The sequence below is a fragment of the Mesoplodon densirostris genome, chromosome 9, assembly GCF_025265405.1.
Source record: "Mesoplodon densirostris isolate mMesDen1 chromosome 9, mMesDen1 primary haplotype, whole genome shotgun sequence".
Classification (NCBI taxonomy): Eukaryota; Metazoa; Chordata; class Mammalia; order Artiodactyla; family Ziphiidae; genus Mesoplodon; species Mesoplodon densirostris.
Window position 1 is genome coordinate 99,898,038 of NC_082669.1, and position 26,668 is coordinate 99,924,705.

The window sequence follows — 26,668 nt, forward strand, 5'->3', positions numbered from 1 at the left end:
GCCCTCATGAAGTCTCACTAGAGTGGGTGGTGGCAAAAGGAAACTAAATACGTAAAGAAATCAGCAAATCAAAGCCACAATGAGATACCACTTCACATCCACAAGGATGGCTATGATAAAAAAAAAGATGGACACAGGCTACAACATGGAAGAACTTGAAAATGTTATGCTAAATGAAAGAAGCCAGTTGCAAAAGACCATGTGTTGTATGATTTCATCTATATGAAATTCCATAACAGAAAGTATTAATACATTAGTGGTCTCCAAGGAATGAGGGGAAGATGGGACTGGGGAATAACTACTAATGGGCACAGAGTTTCTTTCTGGGGTGAGGAAAATGTTATAAAATTAGATAGGGGTGATGACTGCACAATGCTGTGTATATCCTAAAAACCACTGAACTGTACCCTTTAAATGGTGAATTACAGCTCAATAAGGCTGCTAAAAATATATATGAAAATCAACAATCTTCATACATGCAAACAACAACCAATTAGAAGACAATGAAAAACTATAAGCATAAACTTAAGATATATATAAACTATATACAGTAAACTTTAAACATTACTAAAGTACACACCAAAAAAAGAACACATGGAAGGAAAACATGATCTTAGATAAGACTCAACACCTTATAAAGATGTTAATACCCCAAGCAATTTATAAATTTAATGTGATCCCAATGGAAATACCAACAGATTTCTTCTGAAAACAAGACATGCTGATTCCAAAGTTCATATGGAAAAACAAACAGGGGGAATAGCCAGGAAAACTCTGAAAAGAAATAGCAATGAGGGAGAACTAGTCCTTTCAGATATTAAAAGACAATATAAACCTCAATAATTAACAACAGATCGACCAGTGGAAAAATACAGAATCTGGAAATAGACCCCTGGGCCTACAGGAATTTAATATATGATAAAGTAGACATCATGATACTGTGGAAAAAATATAAACTTTTTAATAAATGGTGTTTGGACAACTGAATATTGGAAAAATATAAAGTTGGCACCAAAATCTCAGAACATACCCTAGTATAAACACCAAATGAACCAAGATGTAAGTGGAAAAATAAAATTACAGAAGTACCAGAGGGAACTTAAAACCTGAAATAGGAAATGTCTTTCTAACTCTGACTCAAAATACAGAAGCCATAAACAAAAAGGTAAAAGTGATTACATAAAATTAAAAAGACTTTTGAAGGGCAAAAGACACCACCATCAGTGAATCAAAACATATATGACCAAGCAAGAAGAACTAAAATCCTGCACCCTGTGGAACAAAAACCACATTCACAGAAAGACAAGATGAAAAGGCAGAGGGCTATGTACCAGATGAAGGAACAAGACAAAACCCGAGAAAAACAACAACTAAATGAAGTGGAGATAGGCAACCTTCCAGAAAAAGAATTCAGAATAATAGTGAAGATGATCCAGGACCTTGGAAAAAGAATAGAGGCAAAGATCGAGAATGTGCAAGAAATGTTTAACAAAGACCTAGAAGAATTAAAGAACAAACAAACAGAGATGAACAATACAATAATTGAAATGAAAAATACACTAGAAGGAATCAATAGCAGAATAACTGAGGCAGAAGAACGGATAAGTGACCTGGAAGACAAAATGGTGGAATTCACTGCTGCATAACAGACTAAAGAAAAAAGAATGAAAAGAAATGAAGACAGCCTAAGAGACCTCTGGGACAACATTAAACACAACAACATTCTCATTATAGGGGTCCCAGAAGGAGAAGAGAGAGAGAAAGGACCAGAGAAAATACTTGAAGAGATTATAGTCGAAAACTTCCCTAACATGGGAAAGGAAACAGCCACCCAAGTCCAGGAAGTACAGAGAGTCCCATACAGGATAAATCCAAGGAGAAACACGCTGAGACACATAGTAATCAAACTGGCAAAAATTAAAGACAAAGAAAAATTATTGAAAGCTGCAAGGGAAAAATGACAAATAACATACAAGGGAACTCCCATAAGGTTAACAGCTGATTTCTCAGCAGAAACTCTACAAGCCAGAAGGGAGTGGCATGATATACTTAAAGTGATGAAAGGGAAGAACCTACAACCAAGATTACTCTACCCAGCAAGGATTTCATTCAGATTCGATGGAGAAATCAAAAGCTTTACAGACAAGCAAAAGCTAAGAGAATTCAGCACCACCAAACCAGCTCTACAACAAACGTTAAAGGAACTTCTCTAAGTGGGAAACACAAGAGAAGAAAAAGACCTACAAAAACAAACCCAAAACAATTAAGAAAATGGTCATAGGAACATACATATCGATAATTACCTTAAACGTGAATGGATTAAATGCTCCAACCAAAAGACACAGGCTTGCTGAATGGATACAAAAACAAGACCCATCTATATGCTGTCTACAAGAGACCCACTTCAGACCTAGGGACACATACAGACTGAAAATGAGGGGATGGAAAAAAGATATTCCATGCAAATGGAAATCGAAAGAAAGCTGGAGTAGCAATACTCATATCAGATAAAATAGACTTTAAAATAAAGAATGTTACAAGAGACAAGGAAGGACACTACATAATGATCAAGGGATCAATCCAAGAAGAAGATATAACAATTATAAATATATATGCACCCAACCTAGGAGCATCTCAATACATAAGGCAACTGCTAATAGCTATAAAAGAGGAAATCGACAGTAACACAATAATAGTGGGAGACTTTAACACCTCCCTTACACCAAGGGACAGATCATCCAAAATGAAAATAAATAAGGAAACAGAAGTTTTAAATGACACAATAGACCAGATAGATTTAACTGATATTTATAGGACATTCCATCCAAAAACAGAAGATTACACTTTCTTCTCAAGTGCACATGGAACATTCTCCAGGATAGATCACATCTTGGGTCACAAATCAAGCCTCAGTAAATTTAAGAAAACTGAAATCATATCAACCATCTTTTCTGACCACAATGCTATGAGATTAGAAATGAATCACAGGGGAAAAAACGTAAAAAACACAAACACATGGAGGCTAAACAATACGTTACTAAATAACCAAGAAGTCACTGAAGAAATCGAAGAGGAACTCAAAAAATATCTAGAGACAAATGACAATGAAAACACGATGATCCAAAACCTATGGGATGCAGCAAAAGCAGTTCTAAGAGGGAAGTTTATAGCTATACAAGCCTACCTCAAGAAACAAGAAAAATCTCAAATAAACAATCTAAACTTACACTTAAAGGAACTAGAGAAAGAAGAACAAACAAAACCCAAAGTTAGGAGAAAGAAAGAAATCATAAAGATCAGAGCAGAAATAAATGAAACAGAAACAAAGAAAACAATAGCAAAGATCAGTAAAAACTAAAAGCTGGTTCTTTGAGAAGATAAACAAAACTGATAAACCATTTGGCAGACTCATCAAGAAAAAGAGGGAGAGGACTCAAATCAATAAAATTAGAAATGAAAAAGGAGAAGTTACAACAGACACCGCAGAAATACAAAGCATCCTAAGAGACTACTACAAGCAACTCTATGCCAATAAAATGGACAACCTGGAAGAAATGGACAAATTCTTAGAAAGGTAGAACCTTCCAAGACTGAGCCAGGAAGAAATAGAAAATATGAACAGACCAATCACAAGTAATGAAATTGAAACTATGATTAAAAATCTTCCAACAAACAAAAGTCCAGGACCAGATGGCTTCACAGGTGAATTCTATCAAACGTTTAGAGAAGAGCTAACACCCAACCCTCTCAAACTTTTCCAAAAGATTGCGGAGGAAGGAACACTCCCAAACTCATTCTGTGAGGCCACCATCACCCTGATACCAAAACCAGACAAAGATACTACAAAAAAAGAAAATTACAGACCAATATCACCGATGAATATAGACACAAAAATCCTCAACAAAATACTAGTAACAGAATCCAACAACACATTAAAAGGATCATACACCATGATAAAGTGGGATTTATCCTAAGGATGCAAGGATTCTTCAATATACACAAATCAATCAATGTGATACACCGTACTAACAAATTGAAGAATGAAAACCATATGATCATCTCAATAGATGCAGAAAAAGCTTCTGACAAAATTCAACACTCACTTATGATAAAAACTCTCCAGAGAGTGGGCATAGAGAGAAGCTATCTCAACATAATAAAGGCCATATACAACAAACCCACAGCAAACATCATTCTCAATGGTGAAAAACTGAAAGCATTTCCTCTAATACCAGGAACAATACAAGGATGTCCACTCTCACCACTGTTATTCCACATGGCTTTGGAAGTTCTAGCCACGGCAATCAGAGAAGAAAAAGAAATAAAAGGAATACAAATTGGAAAAGAAGAAGTAAAACTGTCACTGTTTGCAGATGACATGATACTATACATAGAGAATCTTAAAGATACCACTAGAAAACTACTAGAGCTAGTCAATTAATCTGGTAAAGTTGCAGGATACAAAATTAATGCACAGCAACCTCTTGCATTCCTATACACTAACGACGAAAAATCTGAAAGAGATGGGGGCTTCCCTGGTGGCGCAGTGGTTGAGAGTCCGCCTGCCGATGCAGGGGGCACGGGTTCGTGCCCCGAAGCAGCTGGGCCCGTGAGCCATGGCCGCTGAGCCTGCGCGTCCGGAGCCTGTGCTCCACAATGGGAGAGGCCACAACAGTGGGAGGCCTGCGTACCGCAAAAAAAATAAAAAAATCTGAAAGAGAAATTAAAGAAACACTACCATTTACTATTGCAACAAAAAGAATAAAATACCTTGGAATAAACCTACCTAGGGAGACAAAAGACCTGTATGCAGAAAACTATAAGACACCGATGAAAGAAATTAAAGATGATACAAACAGATGGAGAGATATACCATGTTCTTGGATTGGAAGAATCAATATTGTGAAAATGACTATACTACCCAAAGCAATCTACAGATTCATTGCAATCCCTATCAAAGTACCAATGGCATCTTTTCATGGAACTAGAACAAAAAATCTTGAAATCTGTATGGAGACACAAAAGACCCCAAGTAGCCAAAGCAGTCTTGAGGGAAAAAAAATGGAGCTGGAGGAACCAGACTCCCTGACTTCGGACTATACTACAAAGCTACAGTAATCAAGACAATATGGTACTGGCACAAAAACAGAAACATAGATCAATGGAACAAGATAGAAAGCCCAGAGCACCTATGGACCATGCACCTATGGTCAACTAATCTATGACAAAGAGACAAGGATATAAAATGGATAAAAGACAGTCTCTTCAATAAGTGGTGCTGGGAAAACTGGACAGGTACATGTAAAAGAATGAAGTTAGAACACTCCCTAACACCATACACAAAAATAAACTCAAAATGGATTTGAGACCTAAATGTAAGACTAGACACTATAAAACTCTTAGAGGAAAACATAGGAAGAACACTCTTTGACATAAATCACAGCAAGATCTTTTTTGATCCACCTCCTAGAGTAATGGAAATAAAAACAAAAATAAACAAATGGAACCTAATGAAACTTCAAAGCTTTTGCACAGCAAAGGAAACCATAAACAAGACAAAAAGACTACCCTCAGAATGGGAGAAGGTATCTGCAATCGAATCAACAGACAAAGGATTAATCTCCAAAATATATAAACAACTCTTGCAGCTCAATATTAAAAAAACAAACAACCCAATCCAAAAATGGGCAGAAGACCTAAACAGACATTTCTCCAAAGAAGACATACAGATGGCCAAGAAGCACATGAAAAGCTACTCAACATCACTAATTATTAGAGAAATGCAAATCAAAACTACAATGAGGTATCACCTCACACCAGTTAGAATGGGCATCATCAGAAAATCTACAAACAACAAATGCTGGAGAGGGTGTGGAGAAAAGGGAACCCTCTTGCACTGTTGGTGGGAATGTAAACTGATACAGCCACTATGGAGAACAGTAAGGAGGTTCCTTCGAAAACTAAAAATAGAATTACCATATGATCCAGCAATCCCACTACTGGGCATATACCCAGAGAAAAACATAATTCAAAAAGACACATGCACCACAATGTTCATTGCAGCACTATTTACAACAGCCAGGTCATGGAAGCAACCTAAATGCCCACTGACAGATGAATGGATAAAGAAGATGTAGAATATATATATACAATGGAATATTACTCAACCATAAAAAGGAACGAAATTGGGTAATTTGTTGAGACGTGGATGGATCTAGAGACTATCATACAGAGTGAAGTAAGTCAGAAAGAGAAAAACAAATATCATATACTAACGCATATATGTGGAACCTAGAAAAATGGTACAGATGAACTGGTTTGCAGGGCAGAAATTGAGACACAAATGTAGAGAACAAACGTATGGACACCACGGGGGGAAAGCGGTGGGGGGCTGGGGGTGGGGGTGTGATGAATTGGACGATTGGGATTGACATGTATACACTGATGTGTATAAAACTGATGACTAGTAAGAACCTGCTGTATAAAAAAAATAAAATAAAATTCAAAAATTCAAGATAAATAAATAAATACACACATACAAAAAACATATATGACCAACTGGGAAAAAATATTTGCAACTTATATCACAAAAAATATATAAAGAGCCCTTAGAAATAAAGAAGAAAAAGACCAATATAGTAGGAAAACGTATAAAGTTCAAAACACAGTTTGCATAAAATAAATATCAAATGACATTTAAACAAATGAAAAGATGCTCAACCTCACTTATAATAAAAGAAATATAAATGAAAACTACATTGAAATACCATTTCTCACCTACCAGCAAAAATACAAAAGTTTCCCAACAGATTCTATGGGCTCTGCTCTAGGGAAACAGGCACATTCGTAGAATGCTTGTTTTAGTGAAACATGGTACAAATCCTAACTGGAGGAATTTGTCAATACCTTTTAAAAGTTACAGATGTATTTATCCTTTGACCATACAATCCCACTTACAGGATTCTATCCTACAGATGCACCTGCATGAGTATGAAATGACAAGTTTATAAGGTGACATGCTACAGATGGTTTGTAAATAGCAGAGGATTGGATACAATCCAAGATTATGTTAATGTTCCATAAACGTGGTATGTCAACAAAATAGGTACTCTGTGGCTGTAAAAAAGCCTGAGGATAATCTCTATGTACTACTATAGAGAGAGCTCCAGAATACATTGTTAAGAGAAAAAGTTAAGATGTAGAACAATATATATTGTATGTTACCTTTTGTATAAATGAGTAAGAGTGTACACACACACACACACACACACACACACAATTTGAATATGCAAAATGAAAGACTCAAAGAGGGTCAAGACACTAATAAAAATGGCTATCTATGAGGGAACAAAGTAAAGACTTTATTGTGTATATCTTTCTATATGGTTTAAATTTATAAATTTTAAAAAATTAATTAATTAATTTCTTTTTGGCTGTGTTCGGTCTTCATTGCTGCACGTGGGCTTTCTCTAGTTGTGGCCATGGGCTTTCTCTAGCTGCGGCCGTGGGCTTTCTCTAGTTGTGGTGAGCGGGTTACTCTTCGTTGCGGTGCGCAGGCTTCTCATTGTGGTGGCTTCTCTTGTTGCAGAGCATGGGCTCTAGGCACACGGGCTTCAGTAGTTGCGACCCACGGGCTCACTAGTTGTAGCTCGTGGACTCTAGAGAGCAGGTTCAGTAGTTGTGGCGCATGAGCTTAGTTGCTCCATGGCATGTGGGATCTTCCTGGACCAGGGCTCAAACCCATGTCCCCTGCATTGGCAGGTGGATTCTTAACGACTGCGCCACCAGGTAAGTCCCTGTATGGTTTAAGGTTAATTATTTTAACTTTCAAACAAAAAAGAAACGTAGAAAGAATAACTTAACAAATTCCTATATACCTGTCATCTACGTTTAACATTGGTGTAGTTTTGACGTTGCGGTCATATAAACGCATCACCTCTCTCAAAAAAAGCTAAATTAAAAAATTTCTTAAACTGAAAAGAAACTGAAAGATATGAACCTAACCATACGTCAAACTGGTGACACAGTCACACTGAAGAAGAATTTATTTTTAGAAATTTTAGAACGCAGCTTTTTTTTTTTTTTTTTTTTTTTTTCTTTTTGCGGTATGCGGGCCTCTCACTGTTGTGGCCTCTCCCGTTGCGGAGCACAGGCTCCGGACGCACAGGCCCAGCGGCCATGGCTCACGGGCCCAGCCGCTCCGCGGCATGTGGGATCCTCCCAGACCGGGGCACGAACCCGTGTCCCCTGCATCGGCAGGCGGACTCTCAACCACTGCGCCACCAGGGAGGCCCTAGAACGCAGCTTTTAATTATACAGTTGACCCTTGAACAACACAGGTTTGACCTATGTGAGTTTTTTCAGTAAAAATACTGGAATTTTTTTTTTTTAGAGATTTGCAATAATTTGAAAAAACCTGCAGATGAACTGTGTAGCCCTAGAAATATCCACAAAAAAAAATCAAGAAAAAGTTAGGTACGTCATGAATGCATAAGATATATGCAGATATACATGTAACATACAAAATGTGTGTTAGTCAACGTTTATATTGTTGGTAAGGCTTCCAGTCAACAGCAGGCTATTAGTAGTTAAGCTCTGGGGAAGTCAAAAGCTGTATGTGAATTTGTGACTGTGCAGGGGGTGTAGGCTGGTACCCCTAACCCCTGCACTGTTCAAGGGTCAACTGTATATCCTTAGTTGCATGCATGCTAAAGAGAAGACAAAATTACAAAGATGTGTTAAAGTTTCTTTTGTAGTTTCAGCATTTGTAATAATATAAATGTTGGTGTTTTGAAACTTTATTCTTATATTTATAGGTTATAGAAGAAATAAAGATTTTTTTATAGAAAAGAAAGGAGTTATGATGATAAAATTGAGGGAAGTAAGCGAATGCTCAGGGTAATTAAAACTAAACATGTGTCTGAACTCTTCGTTTTTAACAACATGTACTTTCTAGGTCTGTCCACTGAAACTCTCTAGAAAAAAGTCACCTCTGTAGTAATAACCACCTCTAATGCCCAGATCGTGGTCCCTAACACCATTGTCCAATACCACTACAAAGTCCAAGATGAGCCTGGGGCCTCTGTACCATTTAGCAAGAAAGCTTTTCACGATTGTGAGGTCCTGTCAAGAGGTCACAGGAGCTAGCTGAGGGGGCCTCACTGCCTAAAGTTGTAACAAAAAGATTAATGATCAAAACATACCAAATCAATAAAAATCCACGACTACTTAATGATAAAAAAGAAAAGGCAGAAAAAACTCATTTCTCACTATTTGAAATGGCTACTATGCAACTCCTTAATTTGAAAATTAATCATTAAAGGGTGAGTGTTAGCAAAGATCCTGCTTTTCCAGTGAGAACTATTATTTCGGGGTAACCAGTTGGCCCCAGTTGAAGAGGAAAAACTCTACTTTATATAAGAATTAGGAAAGAATTAGGAAAACATCATTTTACAAAACCTAATGAAATGTATGAGTTCAGGTAAGAATTATCATTTGGTGCTAAAACCATTCGGTAAATGGTCTGTATGCCAAAGTTATACCTCACAGATCACTTTTTGGTCTCAAGGGGGAAAATGGAACTGGACAGGGAAGGGTTCAGGCTGCCATAACCCTCATCCAGGGGTCAATCTGAGCTTCACTAACAGTGGGTCCCTGGAAGGTGAAGCAAGCACCCACAATCAACTCTAGGGTGTTCTAGCCCAAAATGATGAACCTGAATTCATTGAGCCCCTAAGACACAGGAAATAAAGGAGATGAAGAATCAAGCTCGGCACCACCCTAAGGAAGCAGCCCCACACATCTAGAAGGTGATAGCTTCTATGGGCAACTGGCCTATTTCTTTAGAGAGAGACTGCCAGGTTGGGAGATGAAAAGAAAGTTACAACCAGATGCAGTGCGTGGTCTGTGATTAGATATTGATTTCAACAAACTGGCTTCAAAGGACATTTGAAGGCCAATATTGGAAATCTGAATATGGACAAGGAACTAAAGGAAATAAAGTTTACTGAAATAAAGGCTGTAAATTGTTCATTGAAAAAATCAGATTACAAAACAGTACTACATCATTTTGGTGTTAAAGAAAAAAGTATGCGTACATATATATGCACAGAAAAAGACCTACAAGGATAACAGTGGTAATCTCTGGAGAAAGGAAAGAGAAAGGGTGTGTGTATGTTTTGCTTGCCTTTATCTTCTAATTTTTGTAATGCACAAGTGGTGTTTCTATAATACATCTCTTGAAAAAATAAAAGTAGTTAAATAAGTCTTTATATTTCATCACTGCTAATCTACAAAAGACCATCTAAGAAATGATGCATGATCTTCCTAAAATATGCTAAGTGGTCTGTCCACTGAGAGCACACAGGATTCTTGGGATGTTCTTCAATTTGCAGCTTTGTTACTTGGATGATTCTCTGACAAATCAAAGATTTTCTTCCTCAGATGATGGCAATGCTGTAGGAAAAAACTAATACCAGTTAAGGTCTCAGAGGGATGAGGTGATGGTTTAAGATAAGAAACGAAAGTCAGTTTTTAAAAGGGGTACCTAAATGGCTCCTCAAGCACGCTTCACCTCCACTTCCCTGTGTGAAAAACGTTACCAGCAAAGTTCAAAAAACTCTTTAGGAGAAAAGGGAGACCAGCAGGACTGAACACAGCACTCAAGTCCCAGGGAGAAAGCCCTGGACTAGGTGTACCTGATGGAGAATCACCCTCTGACAATAAAGACACATTCACACCCATTTAGAAACTCACTTATCAGGATTTCTTTTCTCTTTAATCATCACTCTCAAACTGAGAAGATATACTAGAGGCTCTAAAAGGGTGACTTTTGCAGGTTTCTATATTGCAGCATCATACAAAGATCTGTACGAACAAAAGTGTGCTGTACAATCATGTGCTGAGTTAACAAGTCTTGGAAAGTGTCTACAATGCATGTGAAGGTGACACGAGCAGAGAAGACAGAAATGACAGACTCGGCCCATCTTCCCGAAGCCTGCAGTCCAATGGGGCAGGCAGGTGGAAAACAAATACACCCGAACACACAGACACCTGAACACCCGAAGTGTCACGAGAGAAAAGAGCGGCGTGCCCTGCGATCAGAACAGGGGCATCTAATTTACAGGAGGAAGTGACATTTCAGTTGTGACTGCAGAGTGAGCAGGTGCTGGCCAGGCAGAGGGCAGACGAGCATTCCAAGCAGGGAGACTGTGTGCAAAGGTGCTGAAGCAGGAAGCAGCAAGGGACAGTCACGAAGGGGACAAAGGGGAAGACTGACCTAAAGTGAGATTGCAGAAATCAGCAGGGGCCGTGCTGTCGCCGTGTTACTCAGGATTTGGGATTTTACTAGAAGTGTGATGGGAAGCGGTTGGCCATCTGAAGTAGGAGAGTGATCAGATCTGTTACACTTAAAATCCACATGGAAACCGGCTGGAGGCTCAAGAATGGATGGGGGGCGGGGTGGGGACAGCTCAGGCAGGTAGTGCAGACGATATACAGAGGTGGGTTAGACTAGGCTGCAAGGGTCCAAACTATAGCCTGAAGGCTGAATTCAGCCCAAAGCCTGTTTGTGTAAGTAAAGCTTTACTGGAACACAGCCCCACCTACTCATTTACGTCTGGTCTACAGCTGCCTTCACTACCACAGTAGAACTGAGTAGCTGTGACAGAGACCATTTGGCCTGCAAAGCCTAAAATAGATCTACTATGTGGCCCTTTACAGAACGCCTGCTGACCGATGGACTAGCGGATGGCAGTGGAGAGAGAAACAGGTTCACCATACAAGGCAGATTGTATTTATCTGTGGATTCCGTATCTGCGAATTCACCACCTTGCTAAAATTTATTTGTAACTTCAAAACCAATCCTCAGCAGGTGCTTTCACAGTTATCCCTGGGCACGCGCACGCTGCCAGGAAAAACCTGGGCTGCACGATGCTTGATGCCTGTGTTCCCAGTTGAGGTCAAAAGAGGTCAGGCTCTGCCTTCTTGCTTCAGCTCTTATACTATAAGCAAGCCTACTTTCCGTGGTCTATTTAGTACCACGTTTTTCACATTTTTTGGTACTTTTTTGCTGGGGATTTTTAAATGACCCCCAAGCATAGTGATGAAGGGCTGTCTAGTGTTCCTAAGTGCAAGGAAGCTGTGACGTGTCTCATAGAAAAATGCATGTTAGGTAAGCTTCATTCGGGCATGAGTTACAGTGCTGTGGGCTGTGATTCAATGCTAATCAATCAACGATATATATTAAATAAGGTGTCTTTAAACAAAAACACACATAAAACAAGGTTATGTACTGATCAGTTGGTGAAAATATGAGCAGAGGCTCGCAGGAAGCTAATCCTAGGAGTGGTGGTCCATCATCCCCTAATCCAGCCTCTGCGGTGACTTTATAGAACATAACTATAGCGAAAAACAAGAATGGCTATATTTGGGAAGCAAAAATCAATAAAATTCGGTGATGGATTAAATATGAAATGAAACGAAGTCGAGGATGACACTCAGGTTTCTGATGTGAACGACTGGGTGGAAGGAGATGCCATTTATGGAAATAAAGGTTTCTGGGAGAAGCACATATTTCAGGTGGTTGACCAAGATTTTTTTTCTTTGTACATGTTAAGTTTGAGATGCTTGTGAGACATCCAAATAGAGATGTCGTGTAGATTGTTGGCTTTATGACTTTGGAGCTCAGAAAAGAAGTCTAGGTAAAGGCACAGCTTTGGGAGTCACTGACATACAGAGACGATGGTGTTTGAAAGCCCTTGGGAGTGGTATGTGCCCCCCACCTGACCCCCGAGCAGGAGGAACTGTGTGCCTTCCTGAATCAACAGCAGGTGAATTTAAATCTTACCTAGGTGGTTTGATTTGTTTAATATAAAAACACTTAGGGGAGGAAACTAATCCAGTGGTCTATGACTAGAACTGGATAAATGTTCACACCCCTTGACCTAGTAATGCTTCTTTGAAGAACCGATCCTAAAATTCAGACAGCTCTTAATGGTACACTGAATGACACTGAGAAATGATTCATGGTAGAAAAACCAGAAACAACCTTACGTTTGGGGAATGCTACACTAATAAAACTACCGATATTCTCCTCTGCGATTTCTTCAACAGATTCTAAGCTTAGAAATTTCAACCCCTCCAGAGGTTTAATAAATATCCACTTCTGTTTCCTTCAAGCTTTCTTAAAAAACGGATTTTTTTAATCCATTGATAAATTTACCTTTATCCATTAAAATGCAGGCTGCTTCAGGGCAGGGGTGTACATCTGTTTTGTTCGTTGCTGCACCTCTGGCACCTAGAACAGTCTCTGGCATACTTAATGTGCTCAGCAGACTTTTGTTGAATTTAACATTTTAATCACATAGAATTTATCTTGGTATAATGTTGTGAGGTGATAATACCCGTTGCGATTTTTCAAACTGCTATCACGTGGTCCCATTCCCATTTGTTAAATCAGGTTTCCTTGCCCCACCGCTTCGTGGAACCTCCTTCATCATCTATTAAATGCTCACAGACGACAGGATCTTAAGTCTGGCACACCTACTCTGCCCACTGATGGATCTGTCAAGTTTCGTGCTGAATCTGAACCTGTATGGTTTGGTTTAACACATGGCAAAGCTGGCCCTTCCTCTGCTCTTACCTTTCAGACCTGACTGTTCTACGCCGGCCACCTTATCTTTCAAGAAGACCAACAGAAATCAGCTTCTCAAATTTTAAAACACTTGTTCAGATTCTGATTGAAACAAAGAACATTTTACATTGGGAGCGGAACCAGCGGATTTACCAGTTTCGCTCTCTTATCAAGGAAGGGATTGGGAAGACTTTCCGCTTTGCAGCTAGAGCCTGGTGGGCAGGGGTGGGAGCTCTGGATCCAGGCTGCCGGGGGGCAACCTCAGCTCAGCCGCCTGTGAGCGGCCGAACCTTCCAGGGCCTCCGCAGCGTAACACAGCTGGGCAGAACCTACCCTGCAGCATTACTACAGCATTCAATGAATTCATATAACTGAAACCTTAGACCAGAACTGGCAATACCAAGGGCTTGATAAGTATGAGCTGTTACCACCTTTTCATAACTTTTTTTCTTAGAGGTCTCAGGCAGATTATTCTCAGATATCTGGTTTAGCTGCTCAAATGGGTTCATGGCGTGGCTGCCCCTTACTATATACCCTCCTACATGCCGGCTCCCGGACTAAGTGCTTTACACTCACCATCTCGTTTGTCCCTAATGGATGGAGAAGAGGTGGATGGGACAGCAGAGCGGGGGTGAGCGTGGGGTGGGAGGATGTGTGTCTGGCAACATCAACGCTCCAGCACCGCCAGCCCCCCGCCGTGGCTAAGCTGCTCCAGGGAAGGATCCCGGATCCTTCCTACTCGAGTTAATTGTGGCTCTCCCGTGCTGCATGTTGCACCGACCACTCCAACTGCCCCGTGAGGAGCTGGACGGCCGGCCGGCTGGCCGGTCAAGACAAGAGCATGCTCCGGCGTCAGGAGGGCTCAGGGCCTGGCTCAGGAGACTTTGGACAGGTCCTTTAATATCTCTAAGCCTCGATTTCCTCTTCCGTAAATGGAGACAATCACAGAGCTCTTTATGTCGATTAATAATAATAGATTATTACCGTGAGAATGATAACTGCCCATTCTACTCTGAGGCCCCAGGCCAAACTGGATGAACTACAGACTGGCCGGCTCTGGAGAGAGAACAAGAGAAAGTAGCCCCTGCATGGACGGGCCCTGGAGGAGATGGGGCCTCAGCTCTCCCGGAGCTGAGGCAGAAAGGCTGGAGGCTCGAGGCCGGCTCAGCCACCAGCAATTAATACCCTGGCCAGGTCTCCGACTCCCACATGCCCAAGGAAAGTTTTCATCAAAGCAACTACATCTGATTTTAAATATACACTGATTTCTCATTCTGAATGCAGTCCTCTAAAATAGGGGCTCTCAATTAGAAATGCAAATTCTCCAGCCCCACCCCAGACCTACTGAAAGAGAAACTCTGAGCATGGCGCCCAGCGATTTGTTTTAAGAAGCCCTCCTGGTGACTGACGGTTTCCAAAGCTGGAGAAGCGCTTCTCCAAAACAGCCCCCTGCACAAATACTCCCCAAAGTGAGCCCCAGTGTACCTGCACTTGGACCCTGACGACCTACGAGTATGACAAGGCAGAGACACAGCCAAGATACACAGAGTCAAACGATGAGCAGGCAGGTAAGAAGCCGGGCTCACTGTGGGTAGGTGAGTGGGGAATAGTAAGCAGGTGAAAGCAGGGAGGTGAGATGACGTCAAGGGAGGACAGAAGTGGGAGAGGCAGCGAACGTCAAGGGCTGAAACAGACAAAACGGAAGAGCTGCTGGACTGACCAGGCTCTCTGTCACGTTTCACTGTGGGAACAACATACTGGTTCCCGGGCTTTCCTTAGGCAGCAACGGGAAATGGGCACTTGCATCAACCATGCTTTATGGAGCAACTGTAGCACAACATCAAGGCTGAGGAGGGACAGAAGGGAGCAGAACATCCAGTGAAGCAATCACCAGCCATGACTTGTGTCAACAGGAAACATTTTGAGGTGCCTTTGTTGCCCAAGTTTGTACAGCAATAAGTCCCCTTATCAGCACTGCCCTGAGAACAGGGCAACAGAGTCTCCAGCCCTGAGCCCCATACTTTCAAGACCCCAGCCACACCCCTCCCCAAGGGGAGAGGTGTCCCCAGGGTCACCAGCTGGGCCCCTGTCCTCTTCCAGACCATGTTCCGGATCCCTGGGACCCTGGTAATCCCCGTCCAAAAGGCCTCGCACCCACTTGTAGGCCGGCCTTCCCCTGGCAGGGCCTGTGGGGTGCACACAGGGGCCGAGCAGGTGGCCAGGAGGCACCCCTAGGTCCGCGGGGAGGTGGAGGTGGTCGTAGGTTGGACATACAAACCAGGAATCAGCGGGCTGCAGGTTGCCCTGCACCGTCACCCTGGGATTCAGCAATGTCAAGTCAAGCCATCCCTTCGTGTGAAAGTCTGTGTGTTCAAATACTATGAAGGGTTACTCACTGGGATGGAAGAGCTTCCAAAGGAGGTGGGAAGCGCAAGACGGAAGGGACCCCAACAGGATCCTCTGTGGGGTCAGAAAGGCATGCCTGACAACAGGGATGGGGTTCAAGTTTTGGTCACATCAAAGAGAAAGAATGACTCAAAGCTCTACCCTGGGAAATCAGCATTTTTAAAAAATTAATTACTTTTTATTTTTGGCTGTGCAGCGCAGCTTGTGGGATCTTAGTTTTCCTACCAGGGATCGAACCTGGTCCCTCTGCAGTGAAAGCGTGGAGTCTTAACCCCAGGACTGCCAGGGAAGTCCCAGCATTTTTTTTTTTTTTTTAAAGCCACTTAATGACTGAAAAGTGCTCTGAGGTTCTGTGAAACTCATCACAATTGTACCGATTTCTCTTCTGTGATTTTTTTTGTTGTTGTTGTTAATAAGTAGTTCATGGTGACAAGCTGCGAACTTTCTCAGGGAAACATAAGGAACAACTTCCTAACAGAAAAAACCAGAGCTGAGGGCATGTGGCCTTACTTTGCTCGGGACAGTGGGAAACAGCCCCCCAGGGATGGGCTCGGGGAGGGACCGTGGGCGGCAGGGCACCCAGGAGGACCAGGCCCAGGACCTCCCCCAGGTCTGGGAGAAGGTTCGCAGCTGTGACAGCCTCGTGGGAAGCACACCATGGAGCTCCCACCGGCAGTGCGGCCCAGTGAAGCCCCACTCAGTGGGCACTGTCCTGGAGTTTCTGCGCCCACGGCCGGAGTGACTCTCAAGGCAATGTTGAGGCAGCCTCTTCAGTGCTCTGGGCCTCAGTTTCCTCAAATGTCAAAGGTTGATACGAGTGTGTGAAGACTGACCCAGTAAGATCCTGAGATACTGTGATCCCAGGGCAGAACGTAAGAGAGCCTACCAAAAGAAGAGAGTCTTGAGAAAAACAGAATCGGTCGTCCTTCGGTGTCTGAGGAGTGCTGGTTCCAGGACCGCTGTGGATACCAAACGCCTAGTATGCTCAAGTCCTTTACATAAGACGGTGCAGTATTTGCACATAACCTACACGCATCTGCTTGTTTACTGTAAATCATCTCTAGATTACTTGTAATATCTAATACAATGTAAATGCTACGTAGATAGTTGACGGGTGCACGGCAAATTCCAGCTTTGCTTTTTGGAACTTTCTGGATTTTTCCCCCAAATATGTTCAATCTATGGTTGGTTGACTCCATGGATGTGCAGGCTGTGGATATAGCGGGCAGACTCTACGTATCATGGTACTGCTAACACCAGCAAGCTTCCCTGGTCCTAGATCACGGCCGTGAGGGGTGGGGAGGAAACTGGAAAGGAGCAAATATTTACTGAATGCCCGGATCAGGCACGTGGCCAGGTGCTCCGCCACGCCGTCTCGTGTGACCTCAGCAACAGCCCACCGCCATCACCGCGGCGGGCTCGCCTCCCCCCTCCCACCCCCGCACCGCGTGGCTCACCCTCTGCTGCTTCATCCCCGCTATGACATCCAGGCCAGGAAAAAAATGACCTTGTTCAAGTGTCGTTTTGATTACATTGGTTCCCTTTTCCACACCACAAAACATCTCTCGAAGTAGAACCCGTTTTAAGCCTTTCAACAACGGATCCCAAACGCTGACCGTTATCGGCTGCTGGACTGTTTTGTGCTTACCCCTCCGGCCAAGCAAAAACGACCCTGCAAATGAATTCCATTATGCACTCTGCTTGTTCACCTGGTGACACCAGCACAAGAGCTTTGACTGTTTCTGTTGTCGCTCTGGATAGGAAAACCTCACTTATCCAACGTCTTTGGAAATAGGCCGATCCACAGAATTGATCTATATAAATTAATTTTCCCTCTTCCAGTAAACTTAACCCTTTAAGAGGCCTTAAATCCTTTCGGGGGAGTAAGTCATGGTCTAATTAAACGAAAGAGTTTCTTTATTTTAACCCTTTTCTTATGGAAACATTTCTGTAATACGTTAGAGAAACTCCCCGTCTCAGTTAACAGAACATAATGAATACTGATTAATCTTTTCCTGATGGTGCAGGTCGTCCTTAATGAATAACAGTGATCACACTGTGCTTCACAGGCAGGAACTTCAAATGCACCTGCCTCAGGGGCATGTGCCCCCCCCAATCCCCGCCCCCATTATGAGTCCCCCTGAAATTCACCTTCCTGCAGAAGCTCCTGCTATCAGCCTGGATGCTGGTGGAGTAGGTGCAGTGACACAGAACTCGGGAGGGTGTAACTTGCTGCCTTTCTGCACAATTTTAAGAACTTACACGCTGCTTTTTGTCAGAGCTCTGTAAATTCTTCATTAGGGGAAAAAGGATCAAACTTCCATAACAAGCAATGAACCAGAGTTTTCCAAATTGCCTTACCATGTGACTTTTAAAAGGATTCCAGACACACATATCATTAAAATTCGCTTCCTTAATGCTATGAAACTAGAAGTTCTATACAGAACTGGCATGATGGATCACTTTTCTTATGATGAGCCCTTGGAAAATCATTTTATATTGTGAATAACCATTCCATAGGTTGAATCAAAAGGGTAATATTGATCTAGAGGAAAATGGTAAAAATATAGGGGGGAAAAAACCTTATTTCATCAGAATGCAATCTGTCACTCTGTGAATCCAAAGTGTCATAACCCAATGTTATGGCAGGTTCTACAGTGATCTTTCACTGAGGATGGACAGCACAACCTGGGGGGAAATGCCCTTGTCCACTCATAGATTAAACTGTATTCTTTCTGTGACAATGAAGGTTTTATAAAGTCTACAGCATTAGCACATGCAAGAGTCAATCAATCTGAATTCTACTTAAACACGGTGGCATTTAATTAATCAGAACCTACTAGAGCAAAATAAGTTAGGCAAGAATTGCTAAAACAGGCCACTTTCAAGAACACTACAAATCTCTTAAATGCCATGTTTAGAAATAAGTGGCTGTAAAACCACAAAATTATTTTGCAGTTTTACAGGTTTGCTGCTAAGGAAACCATAAACAAGACGAAAAGAGAACCCTCAGAATGGGAGAAAATATTTGCAAATGAAGCAACTGACAAAGGATTAATATCCAAAATTTACAAGCAGCTCATGCAGCTCAATATCAAAAAAACAAACAACCCAGTCCAAAAATGGGCAGAAGACCTAAATACACATTTCTCCAGAGAAGATATACAGATTGCCAACAAACACATGAAAGAATGCTCAACATCATTAACCATTAGAGAAATGCAAATCAAAACTACAATGAGGTATCATCTTACACGGGTCAGAATGGCCATCATCAAAAAAGCTACAAACAATAAATGCTGGAGAGGGTGTGGAGAAAAGGGAACACTCTTGCACTGTTGGTGGGAATGTAAATTGATATAGCCACTATGGAGAACAGTATGGAGGTTCCTTAAAAAACTAAAAATAGAACTACCATACGACCCAGCAATCCCACTACTGGGCATATACCCCGAGAAAACCATAATTCAAAAAGAGTTGTGTACCAAAATGTTCATTGCAGCTCTATTTACAATAGCCAGGATGTGGAAGCAACCTAAGTGTCCATCGACAGATGAATGGATAAAGAATATGTGACACATATATACAATGGAATATTACTCAGCCATAAAAAGAAACGAAGTTGAACTATTTGTAGTGAGTTGGATGGACATAGAGTCTGTCATACAGAGTGAAGTAAGTCAGAAAGAGAAAAACAAATACCATATGCTAACACATATATATGGAATCTAAAAAAAAAAATGGTCATGAAGAACCTAGGGGCAAGACGGGAATAAAGACACAGACCTACTAGAGAATGGACTTGAGGATACGGGGAGGGGGAAGGGTAAGCTGTGACAAAGTGAGAGAGTGGCATGGACATATATACACTACCAAATGTAAGGTAGATAGCTAGTGGGAAGCAGCCGCATAGCACAGGGAGATCAGCTCGGTGCTTTGTGACCACCTAGAGGGTGGGATAGGGAGGGTGGGAGGGAGACGCAAGAGGGAAGAGATATGGGGACATATGTATATGTATAAGTGATTCACTTTGTTATAAAGCAGAAACTAACACACCACTGTAAAGCAATTATACTCCAATAAAGATGTTAAAAAAAAAAGGTTGCTGCTTTTTTTTTTTATTGGCAACTATTTCACTAGCTTACTTTCTAATGGCAAAGTTACCCATCAGAAAATCACAAGTTGAATGGCTTTGCCCATCATATCTTTTGCCTTTTCCATTGGCTCTAGACCAAAGACAGAGGAATACGGGCTGCAAGTCTGACTTGTAGCCACTCTCATGAACACCTCACTTACTCGTAGAGAACCTGGAAAAACAGGTATGGCTTTCGTTGACTCAGAACCTCTAAAGAATTTGATGAACTGTCCTTTCTAAACCTGGATGAATTACACCGAATATTACACCGAATCGTCAAGATTCTTCTGTGCACTCTCTCCTCTTCTTTTGAGAGTAGTTCAACTTTTTTTTTTTTATGACTTATGTCAGCTGCATTCTGTTTGTCAGACTAAATTCTCCCAAGGTCCTTTCCTGCTCTGGGCTCCACGCTCCCAACAGGTGGAGCTAGGTTTTCTTTTTCTACAACTTCCTTCCCTGAGGGATCTGCTGAGTGACCACCCGATCTATATCCCCACCAATAAGTACCACAAAACTACCTGGAATTAAAGATCTCAGCCAGGCAGCAAAGCCAGGAATTAATTCTCCGACAGCCACGTAAGATGAATGGGTCCATTGGCAACGGAGCTGGTAATGCCAAATGCCAAAAACAGAAAGTCTCTGAGCAGCATGTGCAAATCAGAAGTGTAATATGTTTACAAAGATATAAGATGTAAGGAATGAAAGAGGAAGATGGACTCTTCTGCAAATGAGAGATGGTAATTTCCAGGGATATTTCTAAGGAAATTTGTAATAGCTATTTTCTACATTCAGAAATACTTTTTTGATTCCAAATACAGAAAATATTTCAAGAGAAAATAGAGAAGTGGGGTCTTCCCTTTATAACTCAAGAAACATGAGCACCTAAGAATTAAGAACCGATGCAAGGGTGCGTGCACGCACACACACACATTAAAGGCATTCCATCTTGAGTCAGACCACGGTCCGGTGAGCTCATGTTTAGTTTTGACTTTCACTTCCCATGCACCCTGAACTCGAGGACAGGGACCCTGCATAAACGTTTGTGAAATGGATGTTTTAAAGACATGCCCTGCCTGTAAAGTGGGCGTGACGGTGCCTATTTTGTGGCTGTTAGGAGGACAACCGAGTCAATGTGGGTAGAGCGTGTGCCACAAACTAAGTGGGGTGTAAGTCGCAATTACTGCCATTAACTTCAGGCATCTTGGTTTCTTTTAGAGGAAAAAAAAGACCTTTCTATATTCCAGGTTTTCCATTTTCTTTCTCTACCTCCAATCCCTCCCCCACCCCCAATAGGGTATTGCCATACAAAATGGAACTATTATGAGTTTGGGCCTTTCAAGTTCACACTCCATCAGAGGTTATATGACATCTGCTGGCATTATTCTGAACCTCGCCTTTGATAGCAACCCGAAGAGCTTGAATTGTCATCGTAAGACCACCAGAAAGCATTGGCAAATGACACGTTCAGAGAACAATAAAAATGTTCATGTATCATACCCTCCTGATTGTCACTACTTTGTTCCATATACACCTCAAAGGCGGTTCCTTTAAGATTGGTCTCTACGGGAGGAAGGAAGAGAGAAATAAAGAAACATAAAAAATAAAACACAGGGACTTCCCCGGTGGCGCAGTGGTTAAGAATCCGCCTGCCAATGCAGGGGACACGGGTTCGAGCCCTGGTCTGGGAAGATCCCACATGCTGCGGAGCAACTAAGCCTGTGCGCCATAACTACTGAGCCTGTGCTCTAGAGCCTACGAGCCACAACTACTGAACCCACGGGCCACAACTACTGAATCCATGTGCCACAACTACTGAGCCTGAGCTCTAGAGCCTGCATGCCACAGCTACTGAAGCCAGAGCGCCTAGAGCCCGTGCTCCACAACAAGAGAAGCCACCACGATGAGAAGCCAGCGTGCAGCAACGAAGAGTAGCCCCCACTCACCTCAACTAGAGAAAGCCCGCGCGCAGCAACGAAGACCCAACGCAGCCAATAAATAAATAAAATAAAATAATAATAATAAATAAATTAAAATAAAATAAAATATGAAGAATATGAGCATCTGCAACTTGCATAAAGCACCCAATTTTCTTCTGTAGGAAAACTGTTTGGTGCACTGATCCAGAGCCTGGCTCATGGTGGGGCGGGTGCCTCCCCTCTGAGGAGCCCTTGGTAGGGAAGCCACCTCTGGGCGCTCCCTCTCCTGGCCTGCTGCCTGGGTTACGAATGCATCCTGATTAAGGGCAAAGATTATCTTTCATACTTTGGGATAGTTTCCCAGAGGCACAGCTGCAGCCCCTGAAACTCTGTTCTAACGGCTTGTTGCCTCATTTTTAAAGTGGAATAAAATGTGCCACTAGAGAAGAGAAATCCTCTACCTGAAACCAGCAGAAGCTCAGTGGGAATAAAGAATCTAGAAAAGTCACAGAGGGGGTCAAAAAAGGCTCTTTCTTCTGTGGCCATAGGGGGTTTATTGTTGCTGGTGCCCAAACTGGAAAAGGAATAGCAGGAGATCAATAATTGGAATGTTGCTATTATTGGTTTTCTAAACTATTTGTGGGTTATTCTTTCCCTGGAGTCATCATGCCTGTAAGCAGCTCAAAAGCTAGAGGGATTTAACATGCACTGAGAAAATGCCTACTACAGCCAGGCGCTTTACCTGTACTCGCTTCTAATGGAGCCCCGGCACAATCGAACAAGGCTTTAAAAAAAAAAGCTCAGAGAAGTTAAGTAACATGCCCCAAAGCCATATAGCTAGATTCAAACCCCAGGTTTCTCTGATTCAAGTATCGTACCACACTGTCCAGGATCAGGGATAAAATTAATGAGCCTTGATTCACTCCTCAAGTGTGGTAAGAATGAAAACAATATTTATACTTCCTCATTTTAAAAATATAAAACATAAACACAGGAAAAGATATTTTTGAACATGTGTCATCAAATTCTTTTAATGGAAGATGATTCAGAATCCACTTCTTGGTAGGTGTCTTCAGGCCCATCTGATGATAGACTTCAGTGCTACAGTTTTGGGAACTCTGACTGTATAAGCCAACACTAGTGGACATGGTACAGCCCAGGGACAGTGGAACACAATTAACGTGGGATTTAGGGTCCTCTAATTCAGAACCTACGGCACTATAGACCTTTGTGGTTGGCCTTTGCACTACATATTGGAAAAAGCCTTGCTAAGCAAGTTGATGGAGTAAACATAATTGCAAGGCGAATGTTTAACCTTCTAAAGAAAATAAACCTTTTTAAAGAAGTTTACCTTGATCAGTACCAAGCCATTGAAAACAAATGTGCTATTTATAAACCTATCCTTAAAAGCAAGTCACAGAAGACTGATTATACTTTCCTACCCATTAATTTGTATTATCAAACATACCCTCTTTCCAACAGAGCATTTCTCTCTAAAAACCTGGCAGCTCAGAATGCTCCACTAATGCACTCGGGTCTTCACACCAAATCCCAGCTTGGGGCAACTGCATCCCATTTAAACAAATGAGTACACCCCTGAATTCCAGCTGAAATGCCTCACCTGTCATTATCCTTCTCCTGAGAACCCCATGTTCAATCTTTCAGTAGCTTAAAAACTATTAGAAATCACTCTTCTTGGAGAATTCCACAGGAAAAGCCCTGCTCCTCCAGGATACACGCAAGGAGTCCATGTGCTCTGATGGGGATACGGTAAAAATCAGGTTCGCTAAATCAAGCAGACGTCACCAAGGAGGGAAAAAGGAGGTCACTGGAGTCTTAGAGGCACTCAGAGCAGGACGGGAATGTGGGTTCCGCAATACAATGCCTGATTATAGAGGTCACCTGTCTGTTTTAGAGCATGACCAACAGTCTCTTTCCAAAAAGACCCAGACCTAAGCTTGTGCAGAGTGAAGCTGGGACTGCTTGAGGAGGGGTGAGAAGACTAGGAGAAGAATTACAAAGGTATGCAGAAACTGTCTCAGAATCAAAGGGCACAAAGCACAGGAATAATTAAGAGAGCACACAGACAAGACTGAGGGAAACCCAGGGTGGACGGGGTGACCACGCAGGTCACCTGGGACACAGACGGCAGGCTTGCAAATTTTAAAAGTGAGCTCCTGAGACCTTTGAGATTGGTGATGATTCTTACACCACAAGATCTTACACACCCACAGGTCTTTATCTGGTATCAAGCACTAGGAGAGCACTGTTGGAAGAACAGGAGTGCCAAGTCTTGGCCTCAGGGGTATGGCCTACATTCCATATGGATTTAGAACGCAAGGGACAGGAGGAGAACAGCACAGTTCCCAGGATGGCTTTCCACAAAGTTGACTAAATACATCCCAACCCACATACCCAGCCCCTTGTGAAAAGGGAAAGCAGCCCTTTACTATAGTTCTGAATTCAATGCCAAGTTCTTTCTCCAGTGCTCACCCGGAGTGTCCAGCAGAGGGAGTCTCAAAAGAGGTACTTAATAAAGAGAAAATTGTTTCATTTTAACACTCCACAGACAGTGGAAGCATTGACTGTAGCCCCCTCCCAGAGACACAGACAAACAATGAACGCCCGACTGGGTCCTCCTAGCGTGTTCACAGAGCCACCGGCTCGCTTTTTTCTGCGTGGTGGAGTGATCAGAAATTTCGTTTTGTTTTGTTGAATGGTTAAATGGACCTTGTGTTCTTCAGAATCAAAGAGGAAAGCCCCTGGAATAACATCTCTCTGTTGCCTTCTAAACAGGCCCCTTTGTTTCTAAGAGAGTCTGAAAAAAAATATTTACAGTCCATAGGTTATTTACAGCCTCGTTATCCAGGACCTGACTGGTAACTTTATTCCACCCAGAAACCTAATTCATTTGGAGCCCTGGAACTAATAACAGATTTTCTTTTCAGATAAGTTTTTTTAAATCTGCCTTTATAACAGAGATAAAACTATTAATGCATTCCCTGTCTCACTCGCCAGGACAGCTCTCCGGATTTACAGAGGATTAAAATCTCCTCGCCCCTCCTCTCTGTTCCCCCACAAACCCTTGCCCCTCTCATTTGCTATTTCATCCACAGAATATCTGAACAAAACCGAAAGAAAGCCGGATAGATTGACGCTAAAAGTATGTAAAGGCTGCTACTTCAGTGATTGCACGAGAAAACATTTTCACGACGAAAATGACTGAAAAAAATCAGGCACCCTTTGCTTCAAAATTCCTCCTACTACAAGCACACAAAAAACACACCGAAGTGTAAAAACTTAGTTGATTTCAGTTTGATTTCTGCCTGGAAGCTGACAGAACTGACTGAAGAGAAACGAAAGAGAGAGGGAGTGCAGGGGAAAACGGAGCGCTCGTGCCTTCCGTTCCTTTCTTTCTTCCTAAAGACAGATCAGAAAAAGGACCCGACGCCAGGTGAAGGTGCACGACGCAGGTTTACCCAGACCGATCGAGACGAACAGACGTCTTGGCTGCCTCCCCGACTTGAAAACCTAAACTACATTTTTCCCTTACACACGCTAATGCGGGGAGATTTTAGCCTACTGCATTGTTCTGCCTGGGTCTGAAATGGACTTTTCCTCTCTACCCCCTCTCATCACCTAGCCCCGTACATTCCGACCCGACAGCCCCCCAAAATCAGAGACTCGCGAAGAATAAAGGAGCGTGGGGTGGGAGTGGAGGGAAATGGGAAGGGAGCTGCGAGGACAGAGAGTGGAAAGCACATCATCTTAAAGGTAATTTTCTTTGGGGGAGGGGGGGAGGAGGAAAGCTACACCGTATCACCTTTATTTATTCCAAATAAATAAAGAGCACCGTCATGGGTCTGTCTTTTCCCCGGCGCCCCCTCCTAATTTCTTTTCTTCGGCCAGGAGCCCACCCTCACACCCACCAACACCCCCCCCCCCCGCGCCTCTTTCTCCACCCTGGAAATAAGATCTGTTCGATTCCGGATCCCGGCCGTTTGCTGGGCGAGGGTGGGGGCGGCGTAGAGGGGGCGGGCAGCCGGTTCGAGCCCCGGGGGTGGGGCGCGGAGGCCGGGCGCCCGGGGGCTGCGGGCCCGGGGGCTGCCCGGCAAGGGGCGGCGGGCAGAACAAAGCTGCGGGGGCCGCGGCAGCGAGGCGGCGCGGGGCGAGCGGGGTCGGCGGGCCGGCGCCGCTTACCTTCGTACACGGGGGCCATCGGGGCCGGGGTGTCCGCGATTCATGGCAACGGAGAAGGGAACGCGGCGCGCGAGCTCGGCCCCCCCAGCCTCAGTCGGAATCTGCCATCTTGAGCCTGTGTCTCCGCTCTCCGCGCAGCCGGGGCCGCCAGCGCCCGCATCACCGCCTCACTTGGCCGGCGCCGGGGGAGGGGGCCGGGCGCCGCCGCCGCCGCCGCCGCCGCGGCCCGGGCCCTGCGCGGGGCTCCGGGGCGGACGGGCGGACGGGCGCAGCGGCCGAGGCCGAGGGCCGAGCGGCCGCGGCCCCCGAGCGGGTCCGCGGTGGGGCGGGAGCCGGGGCGGGCAGCGCGCGGCCAGTCCCCGGCCGGGGCTCAGCTCA

The 26,668-nt window shown here is 43.2% G+C and overlaps 1 protein-coding gene across 4 annotated transcripts in view; it reads right to left on the bottom strand.

The window, feature by feature from the left end:
- Positions 1-26,453, bottom strand: part of HIPK2 (homeodomain interacting protein kinase 2) — a 187,114-nt gene extending 160,661 nt beyond the window's left edge. For all 4 annotated transcript variants that reach the window (XM_060107539.1, XM_060107538.1, XM_060107537.1 and 1 more), the window contains exon 1: positions 26,291-26,453. In XM_060107539.1, coding sequence (XP_059963522.1) covers positions 26,291-26,309 — 19 coding nt within the window. In that variant the 5' untranslated portion in view covers positions 26,310-26,453. The remainder of the gene's footprint in view (positions 1-26,290) is intronic.
- Between the last annotated feature and the right edge of the window lie 215 nt (positions 26,454-26,668).